At 45.7% G+C, this 21,360-nt stretch overlaps 1 protein-coding gene across 7 annotated transcripts in view; it reads left to right on the forward strand.

Moving 5' to 3' along the window:
* CNTRL (centriolin) overlaps window positions 1-20,831 on the forward strand; it is a 75,117-nt gene extending 54,286 nt beyond the window's left edge. For 5 of the 7 annotated variants that reach the window (XM_084799630.1, XM_084799629.1, XM_084799633.1 and 2 more), the window contains 19 exons: window positions 1,730-1,922; window positions 4,634-4,764; window positions 4,890-5,030; window positions 5,145-5,271; window positions 5,426-5,590; window positions 6,182-6,341; window positions 8,173-8,288; window positions 8,369-8,586; window positions 10,312-10,469; window positions 11,662-11,735; window positions 12,661-12,849; window positions 13,226-13,451; window positions 13,967-14,172; window positions 15,236-15,376; window positions 17,600-17,863; window positions 18,034-18,096; window positions 18,622-18,828; window positions 20,060-20,128; window positions 20,426-20,831. In XM_084799630.1, the coding sequence (XP_084655756.1) occupies window positions 1,730-1,922; window positions 4,634-4,764; window positions 4,890-5,030; window positions 5,145-5,271; window positions 5,426-5,590; window positions 6,182-6,341; window positions 8,173-8,288; window positions 8,369-8,586; window positions 10,312-10,469; window positions 11,662-11,735; window positions 12,661-12,849; window positions 13,226-13,451; window positions 13,967-14,172; window positions 15,236-15,376; window positions 17,600-17,863; window positions 18,034-18,096; window positions 18,622-18,828; window positions 20,060-20,113 (2,833 nt within the window). In that variant the 3' untranslated portion in view covers window positions 20,114-20,128; window positions 20,426-20,831. The remainder of the gene's footprint in view (window positions 1-1,729; window positions 1,923-4,633; window positions 4,765-4,889; window positions 5,031-5,144; window positions 5,272-5,425; window positions 5,591-6,181; window positions 6,342-8,172; window positions 8,289-8,368; window positions 8,587-10,311; window positions 10,470-11,661; window positions 11,736-12,660; window positions 12,850-13,225; window positions 13,452-13,966; window positions 14,173-15,235; window positions 15,377-17,599; window positions 17,864-18,033; window positions 18,097-18,621; window positions 18,829-20,059; window positions 20,129-20,425) is intronic. The other 2 variants (XM_084799631.1, XM_084799634.1) reach the window with 2 other exon arrangements.
* The last annotated feature ends 529 nt before the right edge of the window (window positions 20,832-21,360 follow it).

Consider the following 21,360-nt stretch of genomic DNA (forward strand, 5'->3'; position numbering starts at 1 on the left):
CCTCTCCAGTCTGTCAGGAAAACACTGTGTCTCAGTCTCAGTGCACAAGCAGCCTGAGCCCTGCCTGTCTTTGTTATCCTTCAGCCTTCCACAGTTCTGGCCCAAACCACTTCCTGTGGTCTCCCCGAGCACCACTTTCCTCTGCCTCCACACCTCACCATGCTCTTCCTGAAGTGCCTTCCCCAAGCCCCGTCTTACCTGTCTTGCCTTTCAAAACTAAAGTGGTGATGGGAGGCTGGGGAGATGGTTCAGCAGTTTAAGCACTTGTTGCTGTTTGTAGGTTCAATTCCCAACACCCACCTAGTAGCTCATAAACGTAGCTCCAGTGCCAGGAGATGTCATACACTCTTCTGACCTCTAGGGGCACCAGGCATTCAGTGGTGTACATACATACACGGAAGCAAAACATTCATACACATAAAAAAATTTTTTTAAAGTTTAAACAAAGGTCAGGGATCCCTTTTATAGTAAGCTTTTCCCCACCTCAGGGTTAGCAGCCTTTGATACAGCCCTGCTCGTGCAGTGCTGTGAACAAGCAGAGAGTCACTGAGGGTAATAGCTGGACCTCCGTTTCTGGGTGCCTGCGCCAAGCATAGGGTCAGTTAGTTCGCACAGCCTGCACTGTCTGCTCAGTTATAAAATACTGTCTTCTCTGGTAGTCCATGAATTGTGCAATTCCCTAGTTTTTGTGATTTAATCTAGACTAGCCTTGGCCCCAGGGTTGGAGGGAGGCCTGTGAGGCAGGCAGAGTGTATGAGACATGACCACTGCTGTCTAGGAGTGGACAGCTGAGTGACTAAAGCTGGCTGAGGAGAGGAGAACCTGCTGAGAAGAATGGGACTTGGCGCTTGCAGGGTGAGGGTGGGTCTGGCTTCTTTTCATGTAGATGGACTTGCTAAGGAGAGGACTGTGGCAGGGCAGTAGGATACACTTCTCCCACTGTAGCAGTAATAAAATGATCATTCTAGGAAATTTGGGTAACAGTGTTCAGAGAAAAAGACAAAACTCGTCTACTTGCTTTTGTTTAAAGATAGAAGAAAAGCATCGGTGTGCTGAGTTTTCATTTTTTTCTGGCAGGCAGCCCATTTTCAGATAATTTTGTCATGTTAAGCCTTAGGTTACTGAATTTTGTCTCACCATTTTTATCAAATCTTTTATGACAGTTTTGGCCTAACCAAAGAAGTAAGTCATATAACCATGCAGTGTTTGGGGCCGACTGACCTGGGGACTGCACTTGAGAACTGTTTAAGGGACTACATATTATTGTGTGGTTACTTCCTTTATTTCTGTTCTTCAGAAAAGCAATGTGACAATGCTAGCCTGTCCAGATGCTGACAGGACAGGTCCATCAGGCATTGTTACATAGTGTGCATTTACTGCCAGGAATATCCCATGTTTATAATAAGCACGTATTTTGAAGTTCAGTTGAACATAACCAGTTGTAGCTACCTCTCTTAGAAAATTAGTAAATTCCTTAGCTGAGTGGTGGTGGGGCACGCCTGTAATCCCAGCACTCAGGAGACGGAGGCAGGCGGATCACTGAGTTTGAGGCTAGCTTGGTGTACAGAGTGAGTTCTAGGACGGCCAAGACTACACACAGAAATTCTATCTTGGATATAAAAAAAAAGAAGAAGAAAGAAAGTAAGTAAAATTTTGAGCATTCTTCATAGGCTATGAATGTCCATATTGTCTGTGTTTAAAAGTCTCTTGACATTTATGTAATTTTTAGGGACTTCATTGATGGAAATGTTGAGAATCTTATGACTGAACTGGAAATCGAAAAATCTCTCAAACATCATGAGGATATTGTAGATGAAATTGAATGCATAGAGAAGACTCTCCTGAAACGGCGCTCGGAGCTCAGGGAAGCCGACCGACTTCTGGCAGAAGCCGAGAGTGAACTTGAGTGCACTAAGGAGAAGGTGTGTCTGGTGTGGTTCAGGCTGGGGCTCCTGGTGGAGACACGGGCAGCCTGCTGCTGTCCATGTGAGGCTGCAGAGAAAACAGTGGTGAGAAAGAGCAGGCTGTAGTGGATATATCTGAGGCCAGGTCCAAGGCTGTGCTGCCTTCAGTAGCATGCATTAGGTCACTAATACCTAATCCCCGGCTTCCTGCCCTGCTAGTCAGGACCAGACATCTGGGCAAGTCATCTAGGTCCTCAGACTTTGCTCACCTTGTTTGTAAATTCAAGCTAAGAACAAGCAGGCTGTTGAGCGTGGACTAGATAGCTTTAAGTTTCTGAAGCTGTTTTCTGCACGGCCCACTTCCCCGTCTGACGTTTCAGGGGGTGAGGTTGGTATTTGTTTCAAATTTAGACTCTCCAGTCTGTGTCTTTTTAAATGACCAATCAGATTGTTGTAGAAATCTTCCTTATCAAGTTGAAGTAATGCTATCTTTCAAGTCCTGGGTCACAGATTCCCATTCATTTGAGTACAGCCAAGCTGAAATTGAAAGAAGGAAAGGTTCTGAGATGTCCTTTGCCGGTAACTTATCTCTGTGGACAGCTGAGTGATAACAGGTTCTTTAGGCAGTGATGCAGAAGAGAGGGGAAGTGAAGCTGGCTGGGCGTGGTGGGCACGCCTGTAATCCCAGCACTCGGGAGGCAGAGGCAGGCGGTCGCTGTGAGCTCCAGGCCAGCCTGGTCTACAAAGTGGGTCCAGGACAGCCAGGGCTACACAGAGAGACCCTGTCAAAAGACGGAGGTTAGGAAGGGGAAGGAAAAAGTGACATCCTAAGCCTGTACATTTACAAATGCCATTTTCTTTAGCACTCCCGGTGACCCTGTGAAGTGATGTTGGCTTGGCTTACACACAGGCACCCAGAGTCACATAGCTGAAGCTCTGCCCTCCTGAGAGCTCTGCATCTGAAAGGAAAAGAAAGGCCCTGAGGCACATGAGCCGCCGCAGGAAGTGTGCTTACCTTGTTAGTGCATGTTGAGTCTGCTGGAGCTAATAGAAGCCTGTGCGTTGAGCTGAGTGAATGGCTTCACCTATTAAATTCTGTGGGTATGGCTGTTGCAGAAACACAGCTCTCACCTCAAAGAGGGCGGGTACGAGACCATGGCCCAGAACACAGATGGAGGTTACCTGATATTACGTGGTCTAATGTACTAATAGTTTCCTAAGGGTTTTGTAGTAATGGAGCAAAATAATTCATAAACCAAGACATCTTTCAGATGCATTGGTGGAAACATTAGAGAGGCGGGGACAGCCAGGCAGAGAGCCTGCAGCTGTGGGCTTCAGGTGCTGTCCACTAGCATTCTGTTAAGTTAATACAACCCAAAAGGTCTTTGTTTCTGTTTTCTAATCTGTGTTTCAGGATGCTAGATCAGCTCTCCCTGTTAGTCAGCAGGGTGTTGGGTCCCACACAGAAGTGGGCAAGGAGTATCGCCTTAGGAGGTTGAAACTAACCCAATATAAATTGTAGTGAGTCTCTGGACCTGCAACATTCCAACCCCTCCACATCATTAAAGTCCGTCTGGCTGTCCAGGCGTTCTTCACAAGATCCTAAGTGAGAACAAGGAGGGCCTCGTTTCTTTCCTTATGAGCAGTCCTTGTGCTGTAAACCTTGGCTTGCTGTGTGCCGTAGGTGTCATGGAACAGAGAATGCATATCACCTGTGTTTGTTTTAACCCATGGCACTGGCCGTGGGCACATAGAGGAAGGGTGACCGCAGCGCAGACTCTTTCTCCTCCCAGGGACTCAGGAGTGCAGGTTGGGAAGAAGGAGCAGAGCGGAAGTAGCTGAGCCTGCCCCTTCAGCCTGTTAAAGCTGCGCACTACACACGCTCCTCTGGAGTAGGTGATGAGCTCTGCCCATGGCTTTGCTGGGGAGCCAGCAGAAAGCAGCTGTCTGAAGAGATGCAGTGACATGTCTAGCGCGTGGACCTTGCCAGCGGTTGACACGCAGGAGGAAGTTAACAGATTCATACACAGACACCTCTGACTTTGGAGGCTGTTTGTGAGTCAGTGCTCAGCCAAGTGCAAACTAAAACCCCTTCTTAGATCTGTTAAGCCTCTGGCTCTAGACCTATCAGGAAACCAAGCTGATTTTTTTTGAAAGTGATTTTTGCCAAATCGAGCACAGGAATATTTCCAAAGACTGCAAAGTAAATCAGCATCACAAAATGAAAGTTCGTCCCAGCTGATAACATCTGAAGTGAGACGAATCTGTGCGCATGGAAGCTTGGTAAAATGATTGCCGTTTAGTTGGCTAGGTTTGATATGATGAAATTTTTGAAGTAAAAAGATGCCTCATTCTCATCAGCTTCACTTGAACTGTTCAGAAGTGCTCTGTCTCCGCTGACACAGTGAGTTCTGGTAGTTCCTCTCACAGTGCTTACCCAGTTCAGAGACTCCCAACATCTGCACGCTGCTCCAGCGTCATCTTAAAGGCTAGACAGCATTCTGTCTTAATACACCACCACTTTTATTTGTCAAGATTTATCTTATCTCATTACAGTTTTACATAGTATTTATTTGCTTCTGGATAATTTCGTAAGCATTAAATCACAGCAAAGGAATATTTTCATGTTTTCCTGTTTTTAAGTTGTTCTGAGGGTTGTATCAGTTAATACTGTGAATAATTATAGAGTACTGCAGCCGAATTGTTTTTAATGACAGTTTCTTTTCTAGACAAAGAATGCTGTTGAAAAGTTCACTGATGCCAAGAGAAATTTGTTACAAACCGAATCAGATGCTGAGGCTTTAGAAAAGAGAGCCCAGGAGACTGCACTTAACCTTGTGAAAGCTGAGCAGCAACTAAGGTGGGTGGAGCCCCGGCTGCCAAGGTGGGGGGAGCTGGGGCTGCTGACAGCTGAGGGGCTCACAGTAATGAACGGTCCATGCATGCTACGCCTGAAGGGCCAGGCGGATAAATGTTGTGTTGTAGATTACTCCAGGCTGATGCAGAGGACTTGGAGCAGCACAAAATCAAACAAGAAGAAATCTTGAAAGAAATAAACAAAGTTGTAGCAGCCAAAGATGCAGACTTCCAGTGTCTAAACCAGAAGAAGGGAAAACTGACAGAAGAGTAAGTAAGGTCTCTGGGGATGGGGGCGGGGGCGTGAGGGGCAGGGGGCAGCGGGCCGTTCTGCAGCAGCCATGGGCTCCTTTAGAGGTTGCTGAAGTACTGTGTGCTCTGTAGGCTTCAGAGTCTGCAGAGAGACATCGAGACGGCGGAGCACAATGAGGGTCACCACCTACAGGTCCTTAAAGAATCTGAGCGTCTTCTTCAGGCCCAGAAGACTGAGCTGGAAACAGTGAAAAGCCAGGTACAGCAGTAGGCCCTTGGAAAAGACCATTTTAAAACGTATTTAGGACTGCTGAATACGGTTTATTTGATTGTAGAAAAAGATAGAAAAATACAAGATAAAGTATTAAGAATGTGTGCGTCCTTGAGTCAAACTTGCATCGCTCCCTTTTCAGGTGACAAGCCAGCAGCAGGAGCTGGCTGTCCTAGACACACAGCTGGCACAAAGAAGGGAGGAGCTGCTTCTCCTCCAGGACAGCCTGGTCCAGGCAAAAGCTGACCTCCAGGAAGCCCTGACCCTGGGAGAGACAGAAGTAGCTGAGAAGTGCAGTCACATTAGGGTACGTTTGTCAGCGGGCTTTCTTAGGCGCCCCGGGCACTGCTGAGGTTTATTTTGAAGTGTTCCCTGTACTCCCCAAATGGAGATAGAAATGGCCCTCTGTCGCACCGTGTGGGTTTGTGTGGATGTGTTGGTGTGAGGCAGTCATGTAGTGTCTGGATACACTCTGGGTTCTCCTGCTTCTTGACTTTCTCATGTCTTTCCTGTCCAGAAATGCCCTTATCCCAGGTGCAGGCAGTGTTGCATCCTCCTGGTTTTTTCAACTGCTCTAAGGAGTTTCTTTCTCTTGCATTTAATAGCAGCTGCTTATGTCAGTGCCCCCAGCCTTCCGCCTCTGACAGTCACTGAGGCTGTGAGCAGCCTTTGCACAGCATACAAGATACAAACGCATTTGCATGAACATAAGTTACTTTTTTTATTACATGATAGATGTTAGTGCAAAATATAGTGCTGTTCTAGGTGCCAAAGGCAAAAACAGATGTAAATTAAATTACAAATTAGATGTATGAGCTAGAACAAAAACCAAACTGACTGGTGTGAAAGGGATTGTGACTCATAATTCACAGAGGAGATGACTTTTGTTTAAACACAGGAAGTAAAATCACTTCTGGAAGAACTGAGTTTTCAGAAAGGAGAACTGAATGTCCACATCAGTGAGAAGAAGACTCAGCTCGCACTTATAAAGCAGGAGGTGGAGAAAGAGGAAGGGAATCTTCAGGCAGTTTTGCGGCAGCTGTCCAAACACAAGACTGGTGAGTGTAAGAAGCAAGCCTCAGAGCGTGAGGCTGCAGCGTGGACACTGCAGGCCACAGAGAAGCGCACGTGACCAAACTCACACCTTCTAAATTGTGAGCTCACTAATGAGCAAATTATAAAAGGGATTTGTTAGTGTTTATTTAAAGTTAATAACCGTGTTGCTGGCTGAGTGGAGCATGCTGTTGGAAGGAAGGGCTCTCACAGCTGATGGGAGCGCACCCAAAATTCAAACTTGTAAACCCAAAGGCCCACTGTGGTCCACCAGAGAGAGCCAGCAGGATTGACAATTACAAAACTGGAAAGAAAAGGCTTATGTTTAATATTTAATGACATGAAAAATAGAGTGAAAATTAGGTGAATGGTGAATATGGGACATAGCTCGGTTATTTATTGATGCTATCATGTTTTATTTTATGTGAGCGTAATGTATATAGATATGGTGCATGCCTGTGTATGGACCCAGCCCAGAAGAGAACATCCAATGTCCTGTTGGGTCTCTCTCTATCTTATTCTCTTGAGACACGGGCTCTCACTAAGACTGGTCCCAGTGATCTGCTTGCCTCTCCACACCCTACACACATAGAACCCTGCAGTTATACACATCCACCAGTAAGTCCTGGTCATCCTTCTGCCTCTGCACCCCACACGTACACATAGAGCAGTGCAGGTACTGATGCATGTACAGCTACACCCAGCTTTTTGTGTGGGTGCTATGATCCAAATGGAAGTCCTCTTACCCACATTGCAAAATGATTTTACCTTGGTGTCCTGGAAACCTGACTAGTGCAGAGAGAAAATGAGGAAAAAACAAATATGCAGACCAAACCCACAGAAAAGCGAGGATCAGGGGAGCCATGCTTACTCTGCTAGAGGAGCACTAATTATACACCAACCCGTATCCTTCCTTTACTACAGACAGCACAGTGTGGGCAGGGGTCCAGTCTCGGTAGGTGGTCTGGAGGCCTAGATAGCAGTCTGAGCTGTGAGCATCTGGGAAGAGAAAGCCGCAGTTGCTGGTTGTGCACACAGTCAGCATTCACACTCGGGCTAGGGAAAGCAAGGCTTTGCTTAGTCAACTTCCTGTCCAGAGCGCCATACTCCACCTGAGGTGTTTAGGTAATTACCCTTGACTACAGGGCTGAGGCCAAACCCATGCCAAACAAACTGTATTCCTGAAATAAAACACCCCAACATGCTGTTGTGATAGTCATCTTTTGAATTTTTTATTACATCATTTTGTTTATTTTGTGTGTGGTGTGAGAAACAGTGTGGATATTGAAGTCAGAACAACTTTTGGGGAGTTGGTTCCCTTGTATTGACCTCAGGTCATAATGTCATCACCCCTTCTAGAGATTTCCTATTAGTACATACCATTTGGCTGCTGCTGCTTTTCCAGATTTTTCTAAGACCAAATATCCACAGTTTCAAGTTTTTCTTATATTTTTTTCATATAAGATGGGCTTAGCTTATTGTATGTAGGAGTAAATGCTACTAGAGTTCGAAGGTTATTAATTTTTAAAAAAAATTTTTGGCAAATTAATGTTGGATTGTTTTGCTTTGTTTTTCAAGACAGTGTTTCTCTGTGTAGCCTTGACTGTCTTAAAACTCATTCTGTAGACCAGGCTGGCCTTGAACTCATATCCACCTGCCTCTGCCTCCCAAGTGCTGGGATTAAAGGCTTGAGTCACCACTGCCCACCACAATTTAGTGCTTTTAATAGTACTTTCAAGAAGATTTTTCTTTTAAAGACAACAAGGAGTTATAGTCAGTTCTGTTTTGTTTCCTGGCTCGATTATTAGCACTGACCCTGCTGTGTCTCTCTGTCAGAACTGAAGAATGTTGCAGACGTCCTGCAGCTTGAAAACAGTGAGCTACAAGGTCTGAAGCTGCAACATGACCAAAAGGTGACAGAGCTGGAGAAGACTCAGGTGGACCTGCTGGAGGTAGTGAGGAGAGCCTCCGAGCCTTTGCTGCCGCAGCCTTTGTCTTTTAGGATGTCTGAGTCCTCTTTTATCTGACTCAGGAGAAACTGGAGCTGGAGAATTTGCAGCAGAGCGCTCAGCAGCAGAGAAGGGAAATAGAGTGGCAGAAGCAGCTCCTGGAGAGGGGCCGGCGGGACCTGGAGCGAACTAGAGCCGAGAGCCAGGCACTGCAGTCCTGCATTGAATGCTTGAGTAAAGAAAAGGAAGATCTCCAGCAGCAGTGTGAGAGCTGGGAGAAGAAGTCTTCCCACGCCAAAAGGTAAGGACAGTTAGAAACGTGGAGGGTGAACATGGGGACAGAGAACTGTCTGTAGGGTGCATGTCTGTAATCCCAGCACTCAGGACGCTAAGGCAGGAGCACTGCTGTGGATTTGATGCCACCATGCCTACATAGCAGGTTCAAGACGCCAGTGCTGTTTAGTAAGAACTTGTCTCAAAATAACAGTAAGAGCCAAGCGTGGTGGTGCACGCCTTTAAACCCCAGCACTTGGGAGGCAGAGGCAGGTGGATTTCTAAATTCAAGACCAGCCAGGTCTACAAAGCGAGTTCCAGGACAGCCAGGGCTACACAGAGAAACCCTGTCTCAAAAAAGCAACAACAACAAAACAGCAAAAAGAACAATATTGTATAAACTCGATAATTTTCTGACTGTGTGTGTGTGTGTGTGTGTGTGTGTGTGTGTGTGTGTGTGTGTGTGTGTGTATGTGTTTGAGAGAGAGAGAGAGGGAGAGAGAGAGATTTTCACCAACTTTTCCTCCCTTAGGAGATTTTTTAACAAGCTGCCTCACCTGGGTTAGATAGGGGGCTCACTCAGTAATGAGCCTTTCAAGCATGAGGACTTGAGTTCAGTCTCTAGAGCTCATGTTGAAAGCAGGAAAAGCCAGGCATGGTGGTTCGTACTTGTAATCCAGCAGTCAGGAGGCGGAGACAAGGGGATCTCTAGGGCCCACTAGCCAGCCAGCCTTCACGAGCTCCAGGCCAGTGAGAGAGCCTGTCTCCAAGAGAAAAAGGTGAGCAACACTTAAATGCTCAGGTTGTCCTCTGTAAAACACACACACACACACACACACAGTCTTACTGGAAATGAATGGAAAAGGAACATTTTGTTTATTGCTATAAGAAGACAAATTGTTCTCAGATTGATTTATGTATTCAAAACAGTTGCAGTCAAAATCCCACTACGTTTTTTTTTTCTTCCTTTTTTTAGAAAATCGCAAGTTGGTTCTAAAATGTATAAGGAAATGCAAAGGACCTACAATTTATAGAATTCTTTAGACACAGCACCAAAAACAAAAACAAAAAATTTTAGAAAATGAAAAAAAAAAGATTTAAGACTAACAGCACCTGATTTTAAGACCTCATATAAATTATAGTAGTCAAAACCTTATGGTGCTGGTATACAGCAGATAGTGGATCCGTGCAAGAGAACAACAGAGCGGTGGTGTGGCTCTCCACCTCCTAAGGCTGCAGCCCTTCAGTGCAGCTCCTCATGCTGTGCTGACCTGCAGCCACACAGTTATTTTTACTGCTACGTCCTAACTGTCATTTTGCTGTTATGAATCATGATGTAAACGCCTGTGTTTTCTGGCCTGAGGGTGACCCCTGTGAGGGGCTTGTTACATCTGCAAAGCAGTCGTGACCCGTAGGCTGAGAACTGCTAGACTAGAGGGTCCAGAAATAAACTTTGATAAATGAAGCAAAGATTTTGAGAAACATTGAAAGCTATCTTCAATAGAGAAATTGTCTATTTAGAATTATTGCTAAAAAAAATCTCCTGTTTGGAAAGCTATAAGGTTTTTTTTTTTTATTGAAAATTTCTTTCAAAATATCTTTTGAAATTTAAATTTCTTTGAAAATGAAAATTTCTTTTTGACATTCTTTTAAAATTCAAGGTTTACCCTCACCCCACCTTCCCGCTGACTGTGCCCTCAGCTCGCCTCTAGTGTGGGGATTTCCCACTTAACAGTCTGCTTCACTCTGGTAGAGTTTTAGCAGCTGCAGAAGAAAGCAACAAAGCGGAGCAGTCACACTTAGCGAAGCTGGAACTTCATGTCAGAAAGCTACAGCAGGAGCTGGAGCACCTGAGCCAAGACAAGCTCGCCCTGCATGGCGACATCTCCACGGTGCAGCAGCAGCTACAAGGTGAGGGCGGGACTGCAGACACGGGACTCCCTTAAGAGAAGTGATTGCTACAAGATGGGGCATGGGAGTTTGTTCTGAAGTTAGATTGTTGATTGGATTATATCACATTCTGAATATATACTAAGTATAAATTGTACACTTTAGGACACACGTGTGTAAATTTCATCTTAAACTGTTGGGGGTCTTTTTGTTTTTGTTTTTTTCAACCTAATTTTTGTTTCTTAGGGGACAGTTAAAATTACTCTTGGACCAGTGATGTGGTGGTTCAGTAGGAAAAGCACTTGCCACCAAGCCTGACTAACCCCTGAGTTCTTTCCTTCAAGATCACAACAGAAGGAGAGAACTGAGGACTGACTCGCAAATGTTGACCTCTGTCCTCCACGCTGATGACTGGCACACGCTCACGTTCACTCACACAAACACACAATAATACTAAAGTGACATCACTCCTCAGGTCATAACAGTGGCCATGGGGCGGTGTGGGGAGCGGGGCGGGTTGAAGGCAAATAGTAAAACTGTCTTTTATTACCAGATATCTCTAATAATTTATTTGGAAGAAATGGCTAAGTGTTAGTAGCTAATCATGTACTTTTTGAACATTTATTATGTTCTAGTCATGATGTATGTACTGTCTCTAATCCATGTGACATAGATCTGGTGACACACACCTGTAATCTCAGCACTTAGTAGGCAGAGGCAGGAGGAACATACGTTCAAATCCAACTGGGCTGCATAGTGAGATACTGTAGCATAAACAAAAACTTTGTAGCATTTTGGACCTAGAAACCAGTATTTTACCCATTTATAGATGCTGATACTGAGGCTTAATTTTCTCTTGGTTTATTCAAGATAACATAGTAATAAATAGCAATTCTGTCTGTATGCTGCCTTCATGAAAGAGCATGCCAAGTTTACATTTCCAACAGCACCGTAGAATACACCTGTTTTAAACCATGCAGCTCACCAACATTATTATCTAAATGTTTATGAGATTCTTTAATATAGAAATCTTTAAAAACCTCATGTTGGTTGAACATGTAACTGTCTTTTGGCCTTTCACAAAATAGTACGGCATCATCGTTGATTTAACAGAAATAAATGTAAATTCAGTTCTGATGTACTTCGAGGACAAATCCATTAAAAAACCTCTATCTATATGTACAAATAACATTTTATGAAAATGTTTTTGTAGATAAACGGGAAGCTATGAACTCCCTACAGGAGGAACTAGATAATACCCAAGACCATTTGAACCTAGCGAAGCAGGTAAGGCTCAAAGTATAATTCTCTTTTTACAACTCGCAGTGCAGTGCCTTGGACTGTTACACAGCCCCCCAGAGCCACCTGCATAGCGCAGCCTTCAGATCAGGCTTTGGTCCTTGCATGGTTCTCTGTTTCAGTTCTTCATTCAAGTTAATCCAAAGCTAGGAGGAAGTATTGTGGTAGCTAGACCAGAGTCAAACAGCAGTTCCCAGAAGCCCCTGCAGGGAGGGACACAGGGATATAGGGATATGGGGATCCATGGCACAGGTGCGTCCTCATGAAACTGCAGAGCAGCTGTCCCTTGGGAGCAGGAGTCTGGTCAGGTGTTGACCAGTGCAGCTTGTGGCGTGTGCTTCTGATGACGAAATTTCTCTGAGGGGACCCAGGGTCAGCCTACGAGAGCAGGGCTACAGTTCAGGTTTCAGAGGGCTTTGAGCAGATTAGATGAAACATCTAAATTCTCTTAAACTTCAGGAATCTGTGTTTCTAAGACAGACAACTTTTAAGACAAAAATCCTTTTAAGATGTCAAGTTCTTAAATTTTTCTGTGCTAACATTTTTTTCAAAATTTTTAAAGCTTTTGAGCTTGTCTAAATATTTCAGATAGTAACAACACAAGCCTCACTTCTTGTGATTAGTCCCTTCACTTCCCCAGCAGTCCTGGGCTATTTGCAGAGCATGGTTTACTCCTGTCTTGGTGACAAGGCAGCCGATGCTTCTGCTGTGGTTTCGCCATCCTTTGCCATTGTACTTGTTAGGCACTAAGAGAAGAAAAGCAAAGAATTAACTTTGAGCCCAGGGTGCCTGTCTGTGCCTTTGCTGAGAGAATAAAAGATGTGGCACTTTTCAGACTTGGTAGGTTTGGACTGACTCTGGTCACCTTAGGAAGTGGCTTTGTGAGGAGTTTCAGTTGTGTTCTTGCCTAAAGGACCTGCTCCACACCACCAAGTGCCAGAATGCCCTGCTCAGCGAGCAGGCGCAGCTGCAAAAGGACGTCAGCAAATGGATTGCCAGGTTTGAGAGCTGCCAGAAAGAGACGGAGACAAAGGAGCAGCAACTCCAGGAGCTTCAGAACAAGATCAGAGACAGCAAGCTCCAGCTGGACCAGCAGGAAACGGTACTGCGCAGAAAGGGGCCGTTTTGTGCTTCGCGAGGGCTCTGTGTCCCCCACCAACCTCCCACCCCAGGTCAAACGGCCCTGTGTGCACCTCTGTGTGACTCTGGCTAGTGTAAGTTCTAGACTGTTAGTCTTCAGCGTTCACAGACCAGAAGATCATAAGATCTCAACGGCCACGTGCTAATTAGTGGCTTCCTCTTCTCATGGTGGCCAGGTGGCTCCCCAGCCCCTGCATCCTCTTTATAAAGGCATTGTCCTCTCTGGGTGTCTCCCCCTGCCTCCTGCAGGCATTTCTCCTTTCTTTTGAGGTGGACTCTCTCTCTGAAGATCATCTGGAGCATTTGTTCTCTTATGATTGACTCTATTGCATTTTCAGATGTTTCAAAAACTGCAGAAAGAGAGAGAAAGTGAGGAACAGAAGTTGGAGGCTGGTAAAGTGACACTGAAGCAGCAGCAGGAGCAGCTGGAGAAGGAGCTGGCAGACCACAAGAGCAGGCTGGAGCAGCTGCTCGCAGATGTGTCGGCAGCCGAGGGACGCCTCAGGACCCTGCAGGAAGAGGAGCGGGCCACTGAGAGCCTGGAGAAGACCCTGTCCCAGGCCAGTAAGTATACTGCAGGGATCCGGCCACCCAGGGAGGAGGGAAACCAAAGCGGAAAGGAGGCCAGCCGCCCTGTCAAAGGTGGCCGAGGACACGGGGAGGTAGGGGAAGTGTGTCTTTATGGTGAACTTTGCCCCTGAGACTGGCCACTGTGTCTCTTCCTGCCCTTCTGCCTCCTTTAAGAGCATGAGCAGGAGAGTAGGGCATCGAGGTGAGACATGAGACTGGAGGACGAGGATTCGGGAGCTGCACATATGGGACACCTTTGGCCTCAGCCATTCCAGGTCCAATAGCAGCAGCCAACGTTTGACTGCATGAGCTGTGCTGGGGTGGGATTTGTTTTGGAGTCAGTCTGCTCTCTTGGTGAGCCTTTCTTGAGCCTGTGGAGTGGGCCAGGGCACTCAGCATGAGAAGGAAACAGTAGGGTGCGTAACACACCACTAATAGGCAGCCTGCCCATGAGGAGGTCAGAGCGCTGCCACAGCTGGCCAGTCCTACTAAGCGTGCTCACATTCCAGAACAGCAGCTCTCAGCCCGGGAGCAGCAGCTGGTGGAAAAGTCAAGTGAGCTGCTGGCCCTGCAGAAAGAGACTGATGCCATGAGGGCCGACTTCAGCCTACTGCGAAACCAGTTCTTAACAGAAAGGAAAAAGGCGGAGAAGCAGGTGGCTGGCCTGAAGGAAGCACTGAAGAGCCAGCGGAGCCAGCTGGAGAAAAACCTTCTGGTGAGTATTTACTACCCTGCAGTCTAGGGGAAACAGTATGCGTACATTGACTTGACACAGGCATTTTACGCAAACACAGCTTCACTGTAGAGAAAATAAATTCTCCATGAACCCAAACTCTAAACCAATGGTTACTGGTGTAGTCATCATTTATTATCAAAGCACATGGTGAGTTTTGCCTGAGACTTGGTCACTAGCCCCAGAGCAGCACTGGCTGCCGGCAGGGAGGCCATTCTGGGGACAGTGTCAGCACAGTAGAGAGCTGCACCCTCTGCTCAGCACTGTGGGCTCGGGTTGGGTTGGAAGGCACCTTTGCAGATCTGCAGTCAGAGCTTGTCTGTGACATTCTGCCCTTTTTGGTCAACACTGACTTTTATCAAGCACACTAAAGCCAGGATGCCCAGTCTACCCTGCTTTTACCCTTGAGCTAAGGGGAGTCGGGTGACAGTTAAACATCACTCAGCAGTGAGCACAGTGGATTCTCAGGAGTAGATGTCCCCCTGCTCTATGGAGGGATTAGTGGAACATTGTTGGATGAAAGGAATCACTGCATTTTCCAGAGGATGGTGTGCTGACAGCTAGGACTTAGACAAGATGACCACAAAGATAGAGTTTAGATGTCTAAAGTTTAAGCTGGGCATGCTAGCGCGCTCCTTTAACTCCAGCACTCAAAGCCAGAGGCTGGAGGATCTCTGTGAGCTTGAGGCCAGTCTGATCTTACATGGTGAGTTCCAGGACAGCCAGAGCTACATAGTGAGAGCCTGTCTCAAATCCATAAAATATAATCCCCCTACAACCCATGATTGTGTTGTTGCCTTTTCATGGATAATTAATGAGCTGAGAGGGGAAGAGTAACTTATTAGAGGTAGTGCTAAAGATGCCATTCAAACTCTAGGTTCAAATCCTCCTAGCCACACTACACCTGCCCCTAGAATGCAGACTCACCTCCATTTTATGGCTACAGACACTGAGGTTGTTTACAGTGTTTACAGCTAGGGAGTGTGGAAAGCAGTAACTACACCTGCCCCTGTGTGACTCAGTCATTCGCTTCCCTCTGTGCTAGGAGCAGAAACAAGAGAACAGCTGCATGCAGAAGGAGATGGCCACAATTGAACTGGTAGCCCAGGACAACCACGAGCGGGCCAGGCGCCTCATGAAGGAGCTCAGCCAGATGCAGCACGAGTACCTGGCGCTCAAGAAACAGGTGTGCACCCCAGCCTGGGCCGCCATGTGGGCTCCGGACGTACTTACTCCCTCTCAGGGCTCTTAAAGAGGAGTGTGGGCATTGTGAAAAGCTCATATAAGAGTACTCTTTAAGTTAAATATTCTTTTTCAGCCTTAAAATTTAGACATACAGTTAAGGAAAAAGAATTGGTTAAAAATACTTTATTTATTTATTTATTTTGGTTTTTCGAGACAGGGTTTCTCTGTGCAGCTTTGGCTGTCCTGGACTCACTTTGTAGACCAGGCTGGCCTCAGACTCACAGTGACCCACCTGCCTCTGCCTCCTGAATGCTGGGATTAAAGGTGTGTGCCACCACTGCCCGGCTCACTTTTTAAAATTATCTTAAACTTAACTAGCTTTTTAAAAAAGTAGTATTGTTATATGTGAGTGCATGTGTGTGGGTGTGCCACACACACTATGGTGAACATGTGGGAGTCAGTTCTCTGGGTTTTGGGGATTCAACTCAAGTTGTCAGACCTAACAAGTATCTTTACCTGCTGAGTCAGCTCAACTTTAAAAAAAAATTTATGTGCACTGATGTTTCACCTACATGTATGTCTGTGTGTCAGATCCCCTGGAACTGGAGTACAAACAGTTGTGAGCTGCCATGTGGATGCTGCGAATTGAACCCAGGCCCTCTGGAAGAGCAGCCAGTCCTCTTACCCACTAAGCCCCTCAAGTAACTTTTTAACCTGTGCTGCAGGCACAGGTTCCTGAGTGTGCAGGTCCACATGTGTGTGGAAGTTGGAGGACACCTTGAGGATCATTCTCGGGAACACCAGCCATGTGTGTTTGGATGGGCTCTCATTGTCCTGGAGTTTACCTGTTAGACTAGACTGGTTGGCAGTGAGCCCCAAGGAACCTCCTGTCTCCATGTCCCCCCGCTCTAGGATGTCAAGTGTACCCCCATGCCCAGCATGTTTATGTGAGGTCTAGGGCTTGAGCTCTGGTCCTCAAGCTTGCAGCTTTTTACGTTGTGTTTGTATGTACATGTGCACATACGTGTTTGTATGTGTATGTGCATCTGTACACATACATGTAGAGGCCAAAGACCAAACGCAGGTGTCATCCCCTCAGTTGTCCACATTGCTTTTTGAGATTACTGTCTTAGAATTTCTGTTGCTGTGCTAAAACACCACGACCAAAAGCGACTTGGGAAGGAAAAGCTTTATGTCAGCTCACACTCCATCACTGAGGGAAGCTAGGACAGGAACTCAAGGCGGGAACTGAAACATGCCGTGGAGAGCAGGCAGTGGTGGCACATGCCTTTAATCCCAGCATTCAGAGGCAGGGACAGGTGGATCTCTGTGAGTTCAAGACCAGCCTGGTGTACAGAGCAAGTTCCAGGACAGCCAGGGCTACAAAGAGAAACCCTGTCTCCACAAAACAAAAACGGACACTGGGAAGAACACTGCTGACTGGCATGCTTCTCATGGCTTGCTCAGACTCCTTTCTTACATAACTCAGGACCACCAGCCCAAGAGTGGCACCACCCACAGCGTCCTGGGCCCTCACACATCAGTCTTAATCAGGAAACAGGAAAATGCCTGACAAACTCACCTATAGGCCAGCCTTAGAGAAGCATCTTCTCAATTGAGTCCCTTTTCCCAAATGACTATAGCTTGTGTCAAGTTGACATACAACTAACCAACACAGTCTCTCACTGGAACCTGAGGCTTACGAGTTAGGACAGGCCCCATGCATCAACCTATGTTTACGCCCCCCTAGCACTGGGACTACAAACACATGCCACCATAACCAGCTTGCTATGTGAATGCTGGACATCAAACTCCAGTCCTCATGCATGGCAAGCCCTGAGCCATCTCCCCAGCTCCTTTTGGTTAGAGTGTTGTGTATGAGTCTTCATGTAGAGGCCAGGGAAGGGCACTGCACATCTTCCTCTGATTGCTCTTACTGCCTTGAGACAGGGCCTCTCATTGAAACTTCAGCTCACTGGTTAGGCGGGCTAGCCAGTGAGGCCCAAAGATTGACTTACCTCCCCCTGCTCACTTCTGGAATTGCAAGCATGGCCCACCTCACTCTCCCAGCCTTGTGGACTCTAAGGGTTGAGTTCAGATCCTGAGTTAGTAAAGCAAGCATTTTACTAACTGAGCCAGTCCGGTATTTGTAGATCCTTCATTATAAGACGTGGCAAGCAACTCAATTCTAAGTACTGGTGTTTGACCCCAATGCACTGTTTAGATGGCAAGCCAAAAAGATTTGGAGAGAAGGCAACTGGAAATCAGTGATGCAATGAGGACACTTAAGTCTGAGGTCAAAGATGAAATCAGAACCAGTCTGAAGAATCTCAACCAGTTTCTTCCAGAACTACCAGCAGATCTAGCAGCTATTTTGGAAAGAAATGAAAACTTAGGAGAGTTGGAAAGCTTGAAAGAGAACTTACCATTCACCACAAGTGAGAGAATTTTTGAAGAAAAATCCAACTTTCCCCAAGTTCACATCATGGTAAAAGTTTGTCCTCTTCTTCCCTGGGTTTCACAGACTGATAGTTGGATTCCCACCTCCCCCAGTAAAGCTAAAAACAGATTTTGGGGTGCCAGGGTAGGAGGGAAAGATGGTTGGCTCCCACTCGTGGCAGTTGGTGACTCACTGGTCTCCTTTTCTTTCTGAAAAAGGATGAACACTGGCGTGGAGAAGCACTCCGTGAGAGACTGCGCCACCGTGAAGATCGACTCAAGGTTGCCGCTTAAAAAAACACAAAAAGCCAGTAGGAGATAGTTGGCACTTGGCAGGCACAGGGAAGCACTTCCACGTCCACACACTGCTCAGTCCACTCTACTGCAGCACTCAAGAGGACACTCACAAATCACACTGTTCAAGTTCAGAGCTGCAAATGACTATCAGTATTCAAAACCATTTGAATTCTAAGGCCTTGGATATATAGCTTAGTGACACAGCACTTGGCTAGCACATGCAAGGCACTGGGTCCAAGCCAAAATTCCAATGTGAAATTGTGTTCTTTAACCACTGTAATGCTGTTCCTTGAGGCAGGGTCTCCCTCAATACCTTAAACTGTCCTCAATTATAGGGTAGCCTTGTACTTGGGGCTATCCTGCCTGTTTCCCCAGTATAAGGACTGGATATCCTGCCATGCTCTACCCTCATCTCTGTTTACTAAAATCAGACTGGCTTATCAAATGTGAAGCTGTTAAGCACAGGTGCATTTCTTCTGTGTAAACCTCACATGCAATAACACTTTGCAGGCTCAGCTTCGGCACTGTATGTCTAAGCAAGCAGAAGTACTAGTCAAAGGAAAGCGGCAGACAGAGGGCACCTTACACAGTCTGAGGAGACAAGTCGATGCTTTAGGACAACTGGTCACTAGTACCTCTGTAGACTCAACGCCATCACCAAGTCTGTCTCATCTGGAATGTTCCCTTATGGAGGACTTGCAACTTGGACAAAGTCAGGTAAGAGGGACACTCTCAAGAGTCTAGTGTTACCTGAGATTCTTGAAAACTTAGGGTCAGGTGATCCGAGACTTGGGATTGAAGTGCTACTCTCAGCTGTCTTAGGAAAAGACCTCTATTTGTCTGCCATCTCTGGGGAAAGTTTACCTGGTTTACAGGTAGAAAAGAAGGTAAGCTGGTAGTTTAGACAGTGAACTAGAACTGCAGATAGAAGGACCCAGAAAAGATGTACTCTGTTTCCTCAACATCTGTATTTCCTTATTTTCGATTTGATGAATATAGAACTTAGACCTTCAGGGTTAGAGAGATGACTCCACATTCATATGGCTGCTCACAGTATCTTTTGGGTTTCAAAGGACCCGACACCCTTTTCTCCACAAGCACCCGACACCCAAACAGCACAGGCATATGCAGACAGGCAAACCAGGCCTACACATTTTTTTTTTTAAATAAAGAATTTAAGACCTGTGAGATCAAGTCTGGCTTTCACTGGGTTTTAAGTGCTACCTCTTATTTCTCAGAGACATCTGAATGCAGACCTCTTCACTCCACATGGATAAAACTCTGATCTCACAAGGTTTTCTGTGTGCGGTTTAGTTACTAATCATTTGCTAGGAAGATAAAGTAACCCATGGAACTGGCCAACAGTAACACATTATTGTTAAGACAGAAAATGGCTTCCATCTTCAGGTGCTTACTCTTGTGTTATGTACTAAACACAGTTACATACAACATCCCATTTAGAAGGTACAAACTGTCCCTTTATGGAGGGAAGGAACTACATAAAGTGGTAAATAACAGATCAAGATTATAGCTAAGACAAATATATAGAAGCCCACCAACCTTTACCAGAAAGCAGTGTGCTGAGTGTATTGTAAAGCACAAGGAATATCAAAGGTCAGCTACTTTTATTGGCCTGAGGGGCAAATGATATACCTAAGTCACAAAGCTAATGAGCAGCAGGGCTAAGATTTTAATATGGTTACCTTAACACCAGTGGTAGGGACAAGTCAAGTAAAGGCCCAAAGTGCATGGCCCTCTAGATTATAAGGCAATGGGCATAGAAAAATGCATGTGCTTTGGAGGACTCTATAAGACATTGGAGGCACAGGTGAGTTGTAGGGTGAGTGAGTCTGGGGTTGTCATCTGGACCACTGTGAAACGAAGCCTAAATGAGACTGGGATTCAGGGCTGGCTTCTGTGACTAATACTGCATTTCCCTTCTTTTCAGAGCTCCTTCCAAGTTCTACAAGGTCCATCAGAAACAAACAGTTATCACCACTGAGTTTCCTGCTCACAGGTATGTTAGCAACCCTGGATTTAATTGGAAAATCTACAATTCTGGCAGCTCCAGTAAAAAAAAAACCTTCCCATTTCATCATTTTATAGCAGTTCATCTTAAGGCATTTTGGGAGCTAGAGGTAGAACACTTGCCTGGCAAATGTATCCCCAGATTCAATCTCCAACACTACAAAACAAATCCCAAAGCAGTCCTTAAGTGTGTCACCTTGCCAGGCGCCATGCTACCAACCACATTCTATAAGGCCTTGTCCTTGTAAAGGGTTAATTTATCCATTCTGCTTCTGTCTTGCTGTAGGAAAAGAAGCTCCAGCTGTGTAAACATAAGAGGAAATAGCTACTCTCCTACCTCACTGACTTCCTAGTTGGAATGTCATTGTTGTTATCAAGATCCTGTGAATGAAGACTAAAATGTACTGTAGTTTGTACCGTTTACAATGAGCTTCCTGTACTTCACATGAACGTGTGGGACTACATGTGTTATCTCTAACCCAGGAAATAAGGGGCTATTTATAAAAATAGACTTTTGTCCTCCAATCTTGGAGTATTTTTATAAAGCCAGTGAAATTTTAACCACAGTGAGTCCATAACTGGTAATTATGTTACCATGAAAAAGAATATACTAAAAGCCCCCCTAGGTTTAGTAAGTTTTTAGATTCTGATCAAAAGTCTATTTTTAATATGAAAATAAAAGGTACAGTCAACTCGGGTCTGTTATCTGACTTTACATTTCACAGGACATCCTTCGGTAAGCCATCAGGTTACCTTTACTCCCAGACAATGAGAATCTTGCAGCTGTTTCTCCCCATTTCTTTAACCCGGTCTACTTAGCAACTGAGTGCTTCTTTCTTCAGAAGTATCTATTAAAAACCATTAGACTTAGGTTGCTTTTCCTTAGCCTACTAAAATAGTAATTCTTTGGTGGGAAACGTCAAGACTATACTCTGGAGACCCAGCTCTGATGGTAAGTGTGTGTTACAGTAAACCTTTAAGCACTCTGACAGCTCAACTGGCTGATCTATCTCTTTAGAAACAAGCAGCTGTCACAGCTGTGTGGCTCTTAACAGTCCTAATGATGGTGCTGACTAGACAGCCTTTTGAGCCACAATCAACATTGTACCATGTCTGCACAGCACAGCCCAACAGCCCCTCACCATAAGGGTTATATTCTCATAAAGCTATCTGGCTGGAGTTGAACCACTAAGATACAGGACACGCATAATTACAAGAGAC

Source organism: Acomys minous, assembly GCF_964271855.1.
Source record: "Acomys minous genome assembly, chromosome: 10".
NCBI lineage: Eukaryota > Metazoa > Chordata > Mammalia > Rodentia > Muridae > Acomys > Acomys minous.